The 17724-nt window shown below is 42.5% G+C and overlaps 1 protein-coding gene across 1 annotated transcript in view; it reads right to left on the reverse strand.

The window, feature by feature from the left end:
* The window catches only part of LOC112228381 (alpha-tectorin-like), a 52309-nt gene extending 36375 nt beyond the window's left edge, over positions 1-15934 (reverse strand). The window contains exons 1-7 of the mRNA XM_024393653.2: positions 13106-15934; positions 2436-2500; positions 1994-2133; positions 1547-1834; positions 998-1135; positions 540-705; positions 26-438 (exon numbers count right to left, since the gene is read on the reverse strand). Coding sequence (XP_024249421.1) covers positions 26-438; positions 540-705; positions 998-1135; positions 1547-1834; positions 1994-2133; positions 2436-2499 — 1209 coding nt within the window. The 5' untranslated portion in view covers position 2500; positions 13106-15934. The remainder of the gene's footprint in view (positions 1-25; positions 439-539; positions 706-997; positions 1136-1546; positions 1835-1993; positions 2134-2435; positions 2501-13105) is intronic.
* Positions 15935-17724: the final 1790 nt, after the last annotated feature.

Genomic DNA, 17724 nt, shown 5'->3' on the forward strand with positions numbered 1-17724 from the left:
ACCACTTTTATGTACCTAGCCTCACCTGTACAGTGCCCTGGCTGCCCTTAGGCAGGGTGACGCGGTGGCCGTACACCTCCACAGTGACGTCCCTCAACCAGGATACGGAGGCCACGCCGCGGTTCTCGTTCTTTGCCTCCACGCTGAAGAAGGGCAGGCCGGCCACCTCCCAGCATGGCCGCGCAAGCAAATAGGAGCAGGTGCCCTGGAAGTGGTAGAGGAAGCCGTCAAAGGTATGGTAGTGTGGGTCACCGAAAACCACGCAGGTGCTGGTGCGGGTGGGCTGGCAGTAGAAGGCACCCTCCTGCTGCTCGCATGTTTCCAGCTGGCCACATGGCGCCTCCTGGCAGAGCACCTCATTGTCCAAGTCTAGGCAGCGGCACCGCTGGGAGCACTGATCAGACAGCCAGAAGATCTCGCCGCGGCGATAGAACCGCCCTAGGAGAAGATATGGACATTCCTAATGACTATGGGGTCTTCCCGAACCTAGATATTTGTCCAGTGTGTCAAGTCTTTGTTATGTTCCACTTCATACTCACCATTGTAACTGCAGCCATTGGCTGGGTCTATCAGGGCAGTGTCTATACGGAAGACCCAGCGGCCAGGCAGGTTAACATTGGTCGTCTGCTCGATTTCAACCACGTCATTGGAGCGGGACCCAGGCAGGTTGAGGAAGTGACCAATGTCTCCTCCATTAAAACCTGACTGGAAATGGGAGAGATGGGGAAAGGCAAGTGAGGAGGTTATCACTTACTTAGAGGTGGGAGGCATCAAGATTGATCTGCAGTATTTCAGCTATATCTGGGGGGTTGGTCTTCTGTGTTTTAGAGGTCATAGGTGGGACTTCATGATTGGTCTGATATGGTTTTAGGGGAGGTATATGGGACATCATGGTTGGTTGGTTGGTTTGGTGTGTTTTAGGGGTAGTACATGGGGAAATGTGATTGGTTTGATGTGTGCCGTTGGTGGTATATGTAGGTTATCATGATTGGACTACCTGTGCTGTGGTTCCACCTAAACCAGTCAGAGGGTCTCCTCCACTTGCAGTGCCTGTGCTCCAGTTGATCTCTCCATAGTTGAACATGGAAAAGCATGACAGACCATCTGATATCAATACAGCCTGAAACGTGTTAACCTATAGAGAGGTGAGAATATGCAGGCATAGTAAGTTCAATATGAGCCCAAAGAGAGAGAAAAGAAAAACCCTGAGTGAGACTAAATAAACAAAGATTCACCACCTGGCAGAACGAACCTTTTAACCTAAACAATTAACCATCCATTAGACTAAACAAATACTTACCTAGAGGTTCAATGAGATTTCTATTTGAGGCAACATTTACCTTCAGTTCTGGCTAAGGATCACAGACACACATGATTTTTAAAATTTCTTCTGGGATAAATGGTAATGTCAGTGGCCATCGTCAACTAAGGCCACATACTGTAGAACCCCAATTCAGGTACCATCTCTTTTCCTGTGCGTGTGCCTAGAGGTGTTTTGAGTGTGGAGCATAATAATCCCTGTGATTAGTGATTGTAGTTATTTTACCGGGGTGGTCTGACTGCCTCCGTAGAAGGTGACCTGGTGCCAGGTTGTGATGAAGATCCAGGTGGCTGTGAAGGTGGGCATGTTCTTGAAGTACTTGCGGATGTCTTGTGAGGCCCGCTCCAGTAACTCTGGGTCTGCGCTCTCGCGGTAGTACACGTCTCCGCGGATGCCGTTGTGCACGTCTGCCCATAGTGGGGCGATGAAGGATCTGCTGTCACTCAGGGGGAAGGCCTCGGGGGTGAACTGGCTCACCTGCACGTTGAAGGAGATCACACCGTTGTTGTTGACCTGCAGAGATTGAGAGGGAGGCAAGGTCCTGATTGATGTGTTGATGAACAGATTGGTGATAAAAAGAACAATTAATCGTTAGGTGAATGATATGGTGGATTAACATTTCTCTGAGATATTTGCCATTATTGAAGGAAAGAAGGGTATATAGGTGCTTACATAGATTGAGCGATAGGGGTTATTAAAGAAAATGAATGGCATGAGTATAATTATTTCAGTGGAACTTCCATCATCCATCTTGGGTGTCTCCAGATCTCGGTGGACGGGCCCATAGGGGTACATGATCTCTTGAGAAAGAGCTGAAGGAAGAAGGAGGGAGACAATTGTAACAGATCTAGCAAAGAAGGGAGAACAACTGGTCAAATTTTTAGATAGACTACTCATGTCATCTGAGACATTTTGGAGAATTCAATCAAGATAAGATCAATGTTGTGCTTGTTAAACCAGAAAGAAAGGGAAAATAACTTATGCCTTCTAAACATACAGAACTTTTACTCTTTCATAACGGTCTATAAGACAGAGGTCATTGAGTAATTTGCTCTGATACCTCTATATAAGATACAGAAAACATGTGAATCAGAATGGGATCCAGGTCACTCACCTTCTCTCTGAGTAAAGAAGCAAATGAGGTGGAACAGAATGACTGGAGTGCCTGGCCTGAGCATCCTAGATGGAGGAAAGAGAAAGAGAGGATTGAAGTAAGTCCACTGGGGACAATGAGAGTGAGAATAGTTAATTCAGGACAAAGCATTTCAAGAGAATTATTCAGGAAGGGCTTGTTGATTGAGTTTTTCGGATTCTTCCATAGCCATAGACCCCCAAAACCTCATGAACAACAGCGCCAGCAACTATAACCCTATGTCTTCTAGGAGGCTGATACCAAAGAAGAGTAAAATGACTCACAGAGACAACTTTTCATAAACAGGAGCATTTAACAAGAGCACTGGGGAGCAAGAGAGTACCGGCCAGCCGGTCGACGACACGTAACTTCTTTAAAATCAGTCTCCCATGTCTCCCTTGGGAGTACCCCCTTCTCCCCGCCGCGGTGGCCCATTAAAGGAGCCCTGAAAAGGCCCCATTATGCATTCAGGAACAATGTGTCAGGATCACATTCGCCTTGCGGTCCCGTGTGAGTGGACCACGGTGGGGCTGTGCCCTCTCAAAGCCATGGACCCTGCGGCCCAACCCAAGCCTCTCCGCTCCAGAGTCTCCTTGATGGGAGCTGGGCCTGGGAGCTCATTACCACGTCTGTTTGGGAGCCATGTCTTGTTGGCTAAAGAGAGGGGAGCGTAAACAGTGGAGCACTAATAGCTTTAATTGAGCAGGCTTGAATTGCTAGGGTTCTTACTGTGGCCCTCTGGGGTTGCGTCGGTGCCTGGCTTGGCTGGCTTCCCACTGCCAAACCAGAATGTACAGCCAAGTCCATCCAAGGGAAAATTCCTGATCTAATTCAATTCAACATTTGATTGAATGGTAGCTGAATGTTGATTGAATGGTTGTCGTCAATTGAATGTAAAAATATAATTTAAAGTTGTGTCCTCTCTGATTTGTGCCTGTAAGAAGCTTGGAGAAAGTCCCAAAGGGGTTCAATGGTTACGGTATTACTTCATTACTGATTTGAAAAACCAAAACTCAAGGTACTTTTTTTGCATAGGTGTTTTTTTTAATTGCCTTTGAAAGTGATCACAGAGAATAGCATGTTTTATTCATAATGGACAATGTTAATTGATATCCATGCCCATTGATCTACATAATCCAAATTAAGCGTTTGTAGATGTAGTTTAAAAAACATTCATTTATAAAACTAGATCTATGTAAATTTGTATTTTTTTTAAATGTATTAGTTCATGTGGCTCTTGACCTTTTTGCTAAGAATGAGAGATACAGTATCATATGCAACATTCTGGGCACAAACTGGTTGAACCAACATTGTTTTGAAGTAATTTTACAACATATTGTGACGTGGAATCTATGTGGAAAATATATTGGATTTGAAAAAAGTAATCAACGTAAACTGGTGGAATTTCAATCATAGGATTATGTCATCATTGTAACCAATTTTCAACATAGGCAAACCTTGTATAAAATATGTTGAATTTTTACCTTTGAAACAATGTCAGACCTTCAATGTTATATCCACTATCAGAAAAACTATCGGCGAGGCAACACATCCTACTGGAGAGTTGATCTATTTACAGCTATTTGTTTGGCTATCCATCCAGGATTTTAACCAAGCCCTGGTTTAGCTTTGTCACTACTAACAATGTGCTATTGTGAGAATGATTATTGAGAGATCTCTTAATAAATGAATATATTTCCCTGTTGCTATCGAAGACATTCCTTTTTTGATATATTGTATTTTAGTTTTAGTTTTTTGATGTCACACTTGCGCAGACCCAAGTTCCCATCGTATCCACACTCAGTGTTGTTTCTAATACTTGTAAGACTCTACCCCATATGACAAATTGTATTTTATTTCTGTCTAAAATAATGAAGCAGTATATTATTCCATTCTCTTAACGTTGGAGTATCATTTGACTCCCAGTATTTAAGTAATAGCATCTTCAGTTTGTCACAAAAATAATATTGTCCAACCCACTGGGTATCTCACCGCACCCCCATTTGCCATGTCTTGAATATGAATATGCAGATGGGTGGATTAAAAGTCCATTTACATTGTCAAACTTCTGACATCCAACTTTCTAACTCTACCTTTAACTTTTGGACTTGATAGCTCTCGCAGAAGTTATGAATTATTGAGTTAGTGTTAGTTTTACACTTAAGACATGACTCTGACATTGTTGTTTCTAATTAAAGCATTTGTATCTTTAAAAATTATAAACTGGTTTGGTGTGTACTCATTTTGTGAGGGCTGTGAGGTGTTTGCCAGGTTTATTTGGCATAAAATAGTATGCTTTTTTTTGTTTAACCTGAAGCTGTTGGCTCTCTTCAAAAGTAAAATATCATATACAGTGGGGCAAAAAAGTATTTAGTCAGCCACCATTTGTGCAAGTTCTCCCACTTAAAAATGAGAAAAAATGAGAAAAAATGAGAAAAAAAATCCAGAAAATCACATTGTAGGATTTTTTTATGAATTTATTTGCAAATTATGGTGGAAAATAAGTATTTGGTCACCTACAAACAAGCAAGATTTCTAGCTCTCACTGACCTGTAACTTCTTCTTTAAGAGGCTCCTCTGTCCTCCACTCGTTACCTGTATTAATGGCACCTGTTTGAACTTGTTATCAGTATAAAAGACACCTGTCCACAACCTCAAACAGTCACACTCCAAACTCCACTATGGCCAAGACCAAAGAGCTGTCAAAGGACACCAGAAACAAAATTGTAGACCTGCACCAGGCTGGGAAGACTGAATCTGCAATAGGTAAGCAGCTTGGTTTGAAGAAATCAACTGTGGGAGCAATTATTAGGAAATGGAAGACCTACAAGACCACTGATAATCTCCCTCGATCTGGGGCTCCACGCAAGATCTCACCCCGTGGGGGCAAAATGATCACAAGAACGGTGAGCAAAAATCCCAGAACCACACGGGGGGACCTAGTGAATGACCTGCAGAGAGCTGGGACCAAAGTAACAAAGCCTACCATCAGTAACACACTACGCCGCCAGGGACTCAAATCCTGCAGTGCCAGACGTGTCCCCCTGCTTAAGCCAGTACATGTCCAGGCTCGTCTGAAGTTTTCTAGAGAGCATTTGGATGATCCAGAAGAAGATTGGGAGAATGTCATATTGTCAGATGAAACCAAAATATAACTTTTTGGTAAAAACTCAACTCGTCGTGTTTGGAGGACAAAGATTGCTGAGTTGCATCCAAAGAACACCATACCTACTATGAAACATGGGGGTGGAAACATCATGCTTTGGGGCTGTTTTTCTGCAAAGGGACCAGGACGACTGATCCGTGTAAAGGAAAGAATGAATGGGGCCATGTATTGTGAGATTTTGAGTGAAAACCTCCTTCCATCAGCAAGGGCATTGAAGATGAAACGTGGCTGGGTCTTTCAACATAACAATGATCCCAAACACACCACCCGGGCAACGAAGGAGTGGCTTCATAAGAAGCATTTCAAGGTCCTGGAGTGGCCTAGCCAGTCTCCAGATCTCAACCCCATAGAAAATCTTTGGAGGGAGTTGAAAGTTCGTGTTGCCCAGCTTCAGCCTCAAAACATCACTGCTCTAGAGGAGATCTGCATGAAGGAATGGGCCAAAATACCAGCAACAGTGTGTGAAAACCTTGTGAAGACTTAGAGAAAACGTTTGACCTCTGTCATTGCCAACAAAGGGTATATAACAAAGTATTGAGATAAACTTTTGTTATTGACCAAATACTTATTTTCCATCATAATTTGCAAATATATTCATAAAAATCCTACAATGTGATTTTCTGGATTTTTTTTCTCATTTTGTCTGTCATAGTTGAAGTGTACCTATGATGAACATTACAGGCCTCTCTCATCTTTTTAAGTGGGAGAACTTGCACAATTGGTGGCTGACTAAATACTTTTTTGCCCCACTGTACCTGTTTAAGTTCAGAATTGGTATTATCTTCTTTACCATGTAAAGATATTTTTTTTCTAAAATAGAAATGAATACAAATAAATAACTCAGATTTAACTTTTGCAGAGTATGAGATTATCATTCCCCTAAAGGACATTTTAAAAGCATCCCAAATTATGTAGGGGGTCAGCTTTTCTCTGTCCTCTAGGTCTACATCTGTAATGCAAAATTCATTTTTGTTTTCAATTACATATTTAATACCTTTTGGGTCTTGAAGATGCAATCTGTTCATTCTCCATATTCTGTCACTAAGTGTATTTTCTGTGGGTACGATACAGTGCATTCAGAAAGTATTCCAACCCCTTGACCTTTTACACATTTTGTTAAGTTACAGCCTTATTCTAAAATGTATTAAATTGTTTCCCCCCCCCCTCATCAATCTGCACACAATACCCCATAATGACAAAGCAAAAACCGTTTTTTAGAAATGTTTGCATATTGCCTCGATCTTGACTAGTCTCCCAGTCCGGACCAAAAGGCTCCTTAACAGCTTCTACCCCCAAGCCATAAGACTGCTGAACAAATTAATCAAATGGCCACCGGACTATTTACATTGACCCCCCCATTTGTTTTATACACTGCTGCTACTCGCTGTTTATTATCTATGCAGTCACTCAACATCTATCTCAACATGTACAAATGACCTTGAATAACCTGTACCCCTGGACATTGAATCGGTGCCGGCACCCCCTGCATATAGCCTCGTTATTGTTATTTTGTGTTACTTTTTATTATTCTTTACTTTAGTTTATTTGGTAAATATTTGGTAAACTCTTCTTGAACTGCACTGTTGGTTAAGGGCTTGTAAGTAAGCATTTCACGGTACGGTCTACACCTGTTGTATTAGGCGCATGTGACAAATAAAGTTTGATTTGATTCGTGCCACTGAAAAACATTCCCACCACAGCATGATGCTACCACCACCATGCTTCACAATAAGGATGGTGCCAGGTTTCCTACAGATGTGACGCTTGGCATTCAGGCCAAAGAGTTCAATCTTGGTTTCATCAGACCGGAGAATCTTGTTTCTTAGTCAGAGTCATTAGATGCCTTTTGGTAAACTCCAAGCGGGCTGTCACATGCCTTTTACTGAGGAGTGGCTTCCGTCTGGCCACTACCATAAAGGCCTGATTGGTGGAGTGCTGCAGAGATGGTTTTCTAGAGGGTTCTCCCATCCCCACAGAGGAATTCTAGAGCTCTGTCAGAGTGACCATTGGATTCTTGGTCACATCCCTGACCAAGGCCCTTCTCCCCCGATTGCGCAGTTTGGCCGGGTGGCCAGCTCTAGGAAGAGTCTTGGTGGTTCCAAACTTCTTCTATTTATGAATGATGGAGGCCGCTGTGTTCTTGGGGACCTTCAATGCTGAAGACCTTTTGTGGTACCCTTCCCCAGATCTGTGCCTCTCCTCGACACAAACTTGTCTCGGAGCTCTACGAACAATTCCTTCGACCTCATGGCTTGGTTGTTGCTCTGACATGCACTGTCATCTGTGGGACCTTGTATAGACAGGTGTGTGCCTTTCCAAATAATGTGCAATCAATTGAATTTACCACAGGTGGACTCCAATCAAATTGTAGAAACATCTCAAGGATGATCAACGGAAACAGAATGAACGTGAGCTCACTTTCAAGTCTCATATCAAAGGGTCTGAATACTTACGTAAATAAGGTATTTCTGTTCATTTTTTATACATTAGCAAAAATTCTAAAATACTGTTTTTGCTTTGTCATTATGGGGTACTGTGTGTAGATTACTGAGAGGGAAAAAAATGTGGAAAAAGTCAAGGGGTCTGAAAATTTTCCGAAGGCACCGTATCATATATTTTAAAACCCAGTATATTGTTGAGTGCATTTTTGTAAATCAAAATGTAGTCAATTCTTGAATAGCTTTCCTTACTTTGAGACAAAATAAAGTATTTTGTAGTTGGGAATAATAATCTGCAGATATCCTGTAAAATATTTGAAGAGATGAAAATGTTCAGCCTCTTTGGAGGTTCCTTGAATTTCACTTTTTTTTATTGCCATATCTGTCTAACTTGCTAAATGGCTGATCACCTGCTAAAATAATAGTTCCAGTCTGGTGTTGATCTAATATAGCTTGAATTATATCTCAAAACACCAGGTTTGCACCTGGGAGGATATACAATGAAATCAATGTGTATATTTCCTCATGTTCTCATTCAAATGAGAAATTGTCCTTCTTGGTCCGTATGCTGGGATATACAGTAATGGAAAAGGGTGTATTCCTATTTATGAGGATGCCTACACCTCTTCTGTTACTACAGTAGGTGGCAGCATAGGCCTCTCCAACAAGATTCTCTTTAAATATTAAATGTATCATTTTTTGAGGTGTAGCTCTTGCATAAAAAACAAATTACATAAAGCAATACTTACAGTTGAAGTCGGAAGTTTACATAAACCTTAGCCAAATACATTTAAACTCAGATTTTCACAATTCCTGACATTTAATTAGAGTAAAAATTCTCTGTCGTAGGTCAGTTAGGATTACCACTTTATTTTAAGAATGTGAAATGTCAGAATAATAGTAGAGAGAATCATTTATTTCAGCATTTATTTATTTCATCACATTCCCAGTGGGTCAGAAGTTTACATACACTCAATTAGTATTTGGTAGCATTGCCTTTAAATTCTTTAACTTGGGTTAAACATTTCGGGTAGCCTTCCACAAGCTTTGCACAATAAATTGGGTGAATTTTGTCCCGTTCCTCCTGACAGAGCTGGTGTAACTGAGTCAGGTTTGTAGGCCTCCATGCTCGCACACGTTTTTTCAGTTGTGCTGACAAATTTTCTACAGGATTGAGGTCAGGGCTTTGTGATGGCCACTCCAATACCTTGACTTTGTTGTCCTTATGCCATAACTTTGGAAGTATGCTTGGGGTCATTGTCCATTTGGAAGACCCATTTGCGACCAAGCTTTAACTTCCTGACTGATGTCTTGAGATGTTGCTTCAATATATCCACATCATTTTCCTGTCTCATGAACCCATCTATTTTGTGAAGTGCACCAGCCCCTCTTGCAGCAATGCACCCCCACAACATGATGCTGTCACCCACGGTTTTGGAGCAGTGGCTTCTTCCTTGCTGAGCGGCCTTTCAGGTTATGTCGATATAGGACTCATTTTACTGTGGATATAAATACTTTTGTACCCGTTTCCTCCAGCATCTTTACAAGGTCCTTTGCTGTTGTTCTGGGATTGATTCGCGCTTTTTGCACCCAAGTTGGACCCAAATTGCTCCCAAGGATGAACCAGACTTGTGGAGGTATACAATTGTTTTTCTGAGGTCTTGGCTGATTTCTTTTCATTTTACCATGATGTTAAGCAAAAAAGGCACTGAGTTTGAAGGTAGGCCTTGAAATACATCCACAGGTACACATCCAATTGACTCAAATGATGCCAATTAGCCCATCAGAAGCTTCTAAAGCCATGACATACTTTTCTGGAATGTTCCAAGCTGTTTAAAGGCAGTCAACTTAGTGTATGTGAACTTCTGACCCACTGGAATTGTGATACAGTGAATTATAAGTGAAATAATCTGTCTGTAAACAATTGTTGGAAAAATGACCTATGTCAAAGTAGCTGAAAAAGCATGCACAAAGTAGATGTCCTAAACGACTTGCCAAAACTATAGTTTGTTAACAAGACATTTGTGGAGTGGTTGAAAAATGAGTTTTAATGACTCTAACCTAAGTGTATGTAAACTTCCAACTTCAACTGTATTTGTATTTTGAGGCGCTATGCCTTTTTAGGGCTTCTAAGCTCCTACTTCTCCCCTAACGTACCAAAAATATGTGGATTATGTCATTGTAAATTAATTGGAGAAAGACTGACACTTAAATACTGTGGCCAGTTTGTAATACCTTGTGAATTAAATTAAATCATACCACAGCATTATTGAATGCTTGTTTTTGATTGGTTAGAATGTACATTAAAACAAGATATCGGGACAGTTGGAAAAGACATTGGGACACCTTGCAATCATGACGCAATAAGCACCTTCACATGAGGGCCGGACTTGCTTCAAAGTCACAGAAAGCTAAACCAACAACCACACAAACCAAAATTGGATACATTGTAAATGCAGGTCCAACAAGGAAAAAACGTAGCTAGCTAACTAGCATTCATTTATTTTTGCAGATACTTTTTTTTGGAGCATCTGATGACCTAACATGGTGAGTGATGAACATGAATTTCTCTGGTCCCTACTGTCGCTTATGAAAATATCAACGAAAAAAGTATTTATACTGGTAAATTAGTGCTTTCATATTATTTTCTTATGCAAATGTGGAATAAGCACAATTTATATTAAAAAAAATGTAAAATACATTTTTACCTTTATTTAACGATAAACGCCTTTGTTCTGTACATTATCTTTAAAAAATTAACTCTGCAAAGGGACTGGGCTCCACCTCGTCCTGCAGCGTTGTCCATTATTCCAAGGTAATGCACAGAATGTTGCTGTTTATCCCTTATGTATAGCGGCTGGGGGGGGCTCTACGTGAGAAGAGTGGGTCCATCGAGAGACTGAAGTGAGATGCATGGAGGCATCACCAGCTATCGAAGTCATTCCAAAGGGTAGGTTTAACAAAGCAAATTAAATGTTACCATACTTTATAAGTCTCATATCAATGATACTATTTATTAGGCCTTTATAGCATTTGCAAAGTCATCAACAGCTTTCATTTCAACTGAATACAGACAATACATGTAGGCCTAGAGTTTCAAGCTTTGGTTGATTTCAAATGTTATCTTCAAGTAAATCATTAAAATGTTGGATTCACATCTCCATCTCAACCAACAATGTAGGTTTAGTCCTTAAATGTAGTCCAATTCTTTAACTTAGATTTTGGTTGAGATGGAGACAGGAATCTAACATCAATGATTAATTTGTAGACAAACTTGATATTGAATTGTGTTTGGTTGTCAAGACAACCAATTACCAACATTTGAAGGAGATTCATCTTCTGCTTGGATAGTTCCACCTGTGCCACTGACTTAGTCTGGCTTTAATTCCATCTAGTCTTCAAATTAATAATTGATATGTTGGATATCCTTTAAAATGTTGATATTTGGTTGCGTTGTCAACCAAACAGAAATCAATATTCAGTTAATCTACAAATTAATAATTGATGTTGGAGTCACATAAAAAGTTAAGGCTAACAAACTAATGTAACAGTATTTATTCAACATTAAAATGAGTAACACATCCATGGCCACATTTTGAGTTAAGCCTACAGTAACTTCTTATGTAATCATAATCAAGATAGCATGCAGGTCGCTGGTCTGTGGAGATCTTCACAACTGCTATAATAATATGCTCAGAATCTCAAACAGCTTGGATCACTTGCATTATTTACTTTTAATGCAATCTCAAATGCAATTCAGGTCATTTGGGTGTGCTATGAGATGAAGCACAGTGATAACATGTATTCCCATTTTAACTCTGTTGTGCTATTAAATGGTTGAAAGCCCAGTGATAACACAATGGGATTTCAACAAACTTCTGACAGTCTTTTTGAGTGGGTGAATAAAGGTTGAAATCTCATTGAACAACGTCTCAACCAAATATTACCCAAATGTCCATGTTGAAATGATGTGGTGTGCCCAGTTATCCTCATTGTGATCTCTGGGGAATGTGATGTGAATGAAGTATGTCTCTCCCAAATCTCCACTGTCATCTCTTTAATGCGTGTACAGTATTCAGCCTGATGGTAAATTGTGTTCAGGTGTGCCAAGGTTAGTGGACCCTGGTGAGAGGGGATCATCGTTCAGTCATCGCCCTGTCGTCATGCTTTGTCAACACAGAGATTACCACAACTGCTATTTTCACTCCTTCAAGTTCCCCCCACACTATCTGACAGACATTTACTCCATAATGTTTCAACAGAACAATGGAGATAAAGCCCGGGAATGCACTCAGGGACTGCACTTTCAAAAGAAAGAGCTCTTCTAATGGTGTAAACACAACCCCTCTGGGCTCACACTCCAGTGCCCTAAACTTCTACATGTATTAGGAGTTTACTCTAGCTACAACTAATAGAACACAAACAATTGTGGGAGTATCCAATTCATGAAATAATACAGCTAGCAGAACATTCAAATATAGCATAATTATTGCCATGTATCTGAAGACACAAGTAGATTAGGGACTGTTGGCTAATGTTACTGAAATTCTATTAAAACGACTGATTAACTTCTCAACACACATCTTCATTAGCACATACTTGTCAAGTCAAACTATATTGCCAGATGCTCAGCAGTAGCAATGTTAACATTGAACATACAATTTTAATTCAGTATTAATGAAAGAAAGGCATTACATTATTCCAAGACCAAATGCCAAGGATAGCTCCGTCATCTTCCCTGTGAGACATCACCATACACATGCTCATAAAGCAATATGACGTCCTCTATACTCTCATGTCCATATTTCCTAAGAGCTGAAATGGGTGAGGCTATAAAATGTCCTGATACCTTAAATGCTGTATACACCATGTCTATCAGTGACAGGGATTATCTTCAAGAAGCTATGAGATGCCAAGGATAAACAAGTATAAAACACACACCTATCCAGGAGTCAGATTCAGGTGCACCTTAACTGTCCACTTGTCGGTGAGGAACCTGCTGGAGTGAAAGAGAGATAGAGGAAGAGGTAGATAGATTGACCACTCACCTGCTTTCAGAAGATGGACATTTAGCTCCTCACCACTCTCACCAGGCTGCCTCCAGTACACAGCTGTGTTCCATCCAGCTGGGAACATCCACAGAGTTTAAAAGAAGTGAGGAGAGGACTGGAGAAAGACTGAGGGGTGGTGGTGGTTGTTGTGGTGATGGTGGTGGGAGGGGAGGGGGGGGTGGACATCCAAACAGAGGAGCACTTCTCGTCCACTTCCAGCAGGATTAACGGTACTGTAATAATGAGAGTCCCAGAAAACAGCCGAATCCTCGCCTAGGGCATCCAATGGATTTCAAAAGGAGCAGGGAGAAAGAGAATACTTGAATGAGAGGAGCAGAGAAAGTGTAAGCCCCTGCCGAAGCTCTGGAAGGAACTTTACTAAAAGAGGCAGGTGCAAACTTTACCGGGGATAGTGTTCAACTTAATCAGAAATCGGTGTTTGGGGAAAGTGGGGAGGGGGACTTTGAGAGTGCAGAAAGAGAGAGAGAGTGTGTAGAAAGTGAGGGAGAGAGCAAATAAGAGATCCTGGAAATGAGGGAGGAAATACTACACAAGCAAAGGCAAAATATTGAAACTAGACCTTATTTCCCTCCAAGCATGGAAGGCAAAACGGTTTAAACAAATAGGATTGACATAAATGTCAGCCCCTTGGATTGGGCCCTGATCCCCCCCTCCCCCCATCAGCCCTGTCGACAGGGTCTGTCTATGTATGGCTAAAGCTTTCTACCGGAGTGACTCCAGCCAAAGCAGCCCAGTCTCACTCTGGGTTATTTTATGGACACAAAGAGAGAGAAAAACACACATACTAAAACCTTGCTTTTTCAAGACCTTGGGTAGTTTGAGTTACAGAATTAACATGAGTCACTTAGGACACACTGTGTGCTTCTCTTTAATTAGGGACGGCCTCATTTACAGGGACACACAGCGCACCTCATTTCCATAGATCCTGGAGAGATTAGGCATAAGGGAAATCGTAGGTGGATCCGTGCTGATAGGGTCTGGGAAGGAGAGGGGAGTCACTTGGGTCTTTGTTGTAAGGGGGACAGTGGAGGTAACTGGAGAGGTGGGAGCAGGATGTGTGAAAGGCTGCAGGAGTGAGGGTCCACCCGGGGCTCCCATTGACCAGTGTAGGGGCTCTCTGTGGAGGATTCTTTTACACCTCCCATGCCTTGTTGTGTAAAAAGCACATACTCTTAACCAACCTGTGAAAGAGAGCGACACACAAAAGGGGACAAAAAACAACATGATCCCAGTGGGCCTGCCGGGACCGTGATCCTCCTGTGCTAACGGTCAGTGTTTTGGGAAATGTCGAGGACAAGGAGAAGTGGGAGAAATTGAGATGGGGACGATAGGCTGGATTTTCACTTGAACCCTCTCTCTCTCGCATGGACTCACTCACACTCTCATCTGCCCAAACAAAATTATTTCGACAACAAGGACATGATAGTGAGAGGATAATGGTCGCTCCCTCTCCATTTAGCTCACTGGGAATGGGGACAGTGTTGTATAATCAAATTGGTTGTTACATTCTGAGCTCAACTGAGGTGACACTGCATATTTGCCCCATGTAAGGTGTGCACACATCTATGCCGAAATGGAGGACAGGATGACATAGATATTTCCAGGAACATAGTCTTCCTAAGGAGGTTGAACTATGACTAAATGGTCTGATTGTCGTTTCAATTGTAAAAAAGTTGAGAAAATAAAAGTCATGGTTGAAACGGACTGATCCATTTACCTCAATAAGTAAAAAAGCATTACATCAACCGTTTATGTGGGACCACAGTGACAGGTGAGAACAGAGTCGGGCGTATCAAACATCAGAAGTTCTGGAGAGCCCATCAAGCTTGACCAACCCTCCAAAAAAAATAATCCTGGAATGGATTCTGGGTGAGCTCAGCACAACAGTCACCCAATCCCCAGAGGGGGCCACTCCATATCAACACTCTAACCTCCCCCTATGCCCAGCAGTTGGCCTTGCCCTCCTCTCCTCTTCTTTCCTCCACAATGTAGAACCTCCTTGTGGTAACCCAAATCCACCTTCCCAAAAGACTCCTTCTCCTGGGCACACAATGGGCTCCGTTCAGCCCAACCTGCCCTTGGTCCAGCTCCATAATGCAATGGGGGAGATCAGGATACCGCCTGCCCGGCCAGGTCTTAGATACGGGACAAGGGCGTGAAGAGGTAACGCAACAACTCACCCCCCACCACCTCCCAACCTCTGCGTGACCCTGCATTAGCGGGGCAGCCTCGTTTTCATAGCCTGGTAACCCTATCACCAGCCTGTTTGTCTCCAGAAGCCTAGACTTCCCTCTGTGGAGGAACTGGAACTGGTGGGCCTGGTGCTCCAGTCAGAGAAGGCCCAGGCCAAGGAGACCTCAGCTCAAACCCCTGCCTGGTGACAGAGCTTCTGCTGGGGCTGGAAGTTGGAATTTAGAGCCGGCCGGCTGAATTGGCTGAGGGAGGTCGCGATGGCATCAGCCAAATGTGTTGCATGTGGTTCACAGTCACACCATGGCTGGAGGATGGGGAGTGAGGGGAGGTGGAGCTTTCAGCACCTCCAGGCTGGGTGACACCAATTAAGCCTGATTATTTTGCAGCCAAGTTGTTGCAGTGATCCAGGCGGTTGTGGGACTGGCTCCAGTTGGAAGACTTGAGCTCCGTGATGGTGACTGCAGTAGTTGGCTTTTTCAGGTCTCCCACAAAACAGGTCAGGAAAGCAACTTCCTATCAGCAAAACTATAAATTATGAAATTTATGACCTAAAGCCAGTGGATCATAATCAAAAACCACCCAGACTATTTGCATTGCCCCCCTCCTTTTACACCGCTGCTACTCTGTTATCATCTATGCATAGTCACTTTAATATCTCTACCTACATGTACATATTACTTCAACCAACCAGTGCCCCCCCCGCACATTGACTCTGTACCCCTCTGTATATAGTTTTGCTATTGTTATTTTACTGCTGCTCTTTAATTACTTGTTACTTTTATTTCTTATTCGTATTTTTATTTAAACTGCATTGTTGGTTAAGGGCTTGTAATTAAGCATTTCACTGTAAGGTCTAAACCTGTTGTATTCGGCGCATGTGACTAATACAATTTGATAGGTCTTGCAGACACGGCATAGTTAGAAAGACACCAGCCAACAAGAGTGCAGACATCATTTGCATCAGGAACCAGACAACTCAATTTACAAAGGTGAGAGGCCAATGAGAATGCACCTGAGGAAGGATTCCCATTTCGATAGAAGTGGTATGACGTGACATGATACATGTCTGTGAATATCCTCAGATGCCACAGAGTTGTCAAGTCACACCCAGACCTGTATAACCTCTATCCTACTAAATGTGGACCCATTTGGGATATGAGAAGCACCTCTGAGCCTAATCTGAAGTCCCTAATGGGTCTTGAGTTCCAGTCGACACCCTTCACCGGGATAGTGTTGCACTGAGTTGCCTTGAGAAGGGGTCTTGTGGTGGTGGACATAGCTATACCACTCATAGGGTCCGGATTAAATACATTTTTGTGGGAAATGAAGGAGGGGAGTAGAGAGGGGAATCCCCAGAAACCCAACACCTGGCACCTATGGAATGGAAACATAGCTGCAGCTAAGCAAAAAACATGAATGCCGGAGAGAGAGAACCTAGGTTTGTGGAATAGACCTGATGTGTCTACCTTACCGAGCCCACAAGGCTACTGCAGCCTATGAAATGGAGCTGCATTGGCTGGACTGTATGCAGGCAGCGTTTACAAAATTGTCAGTGGAAGTGCTTACATCGTATCGTCTGAGAATTCTAGATTGGAAAGCAGCCGTGGTCATCCCCCTCTTCAAAGAGGGAGACACTCTAGACCCAAACTGTTACAGACCTATAATCCATCCTGCCCTGCCTTTATAAAGTCTTCAAAAGCCAAGTTAAACAGATCACCGACCGTTTTGAATCCCACCGTACCTTATCCGCTCTGCAGATTCCGAGCTGGTCATGGGTGCACCTCAGCCACGCTCAAGGTCCAAAACGATATCTTAACCGCCATTGATAAAAGACAGTACTGTGCAGCCGTCTTCATCGACCTGACCAAGGCTTTCGGCTCTGTCAATCACCACATTCTTATCGGCAGACTCAACAGCCTTGGTTTCTCTAATGACTGCCTTGCCTGGTTCACCAACTACTTCTCAGATAGAGTTCAGTGTGTCAAATCGGAGGGCCTGTTGTACGGACCTCTGGCAGTCTCTATGGGGGTGCCACAGGGTTCAATTCTCGGGCAGACTCTTCTCTGTATATATCAATGATGTCATTCTTGCTGCGGGTGACTCTTTGATCAATCTCTATGCAGACGACACCATTCTGTATACTTCCGTCCCTTCTTTGGACACTGTGTTAACAAACCTCCAAACGAGCTTCAATGCCATACAACACTCCTTCCGTGGCCTCCAACTACTCTTAAATGCTAGTAAAACTAAATGCATGCTCTTCAACCGATCGCTGCCCGCACCCGCCCGTCAGACTAGCATCGCTACTCTGGACGGTTCTGACTTGGATTATGTGGACAACTATAAATACCTAGGTGTCTGGCTAGACTGTAAACTCTCCTTCCAGACTCACATTAAAGCAT

Source organism: Oncorhynchus tshawytscha, linkage group LG30, assembly GCF_018296145.1.
Source record: "Oncorhynchus tshawytscha isolate Ot180627B linkage group LG30, Otsh_v2.0, whole genome shotgun sequence".
In the NCBI taxonomy this organism is placed as follows: domain Eukaryota; kingdom Metazoa; phylum Chordata; class Actinopteri; order Salmoniformes; family Salmonidae; genus Oncorhynchus; species Oncorhynchus tshawytscha.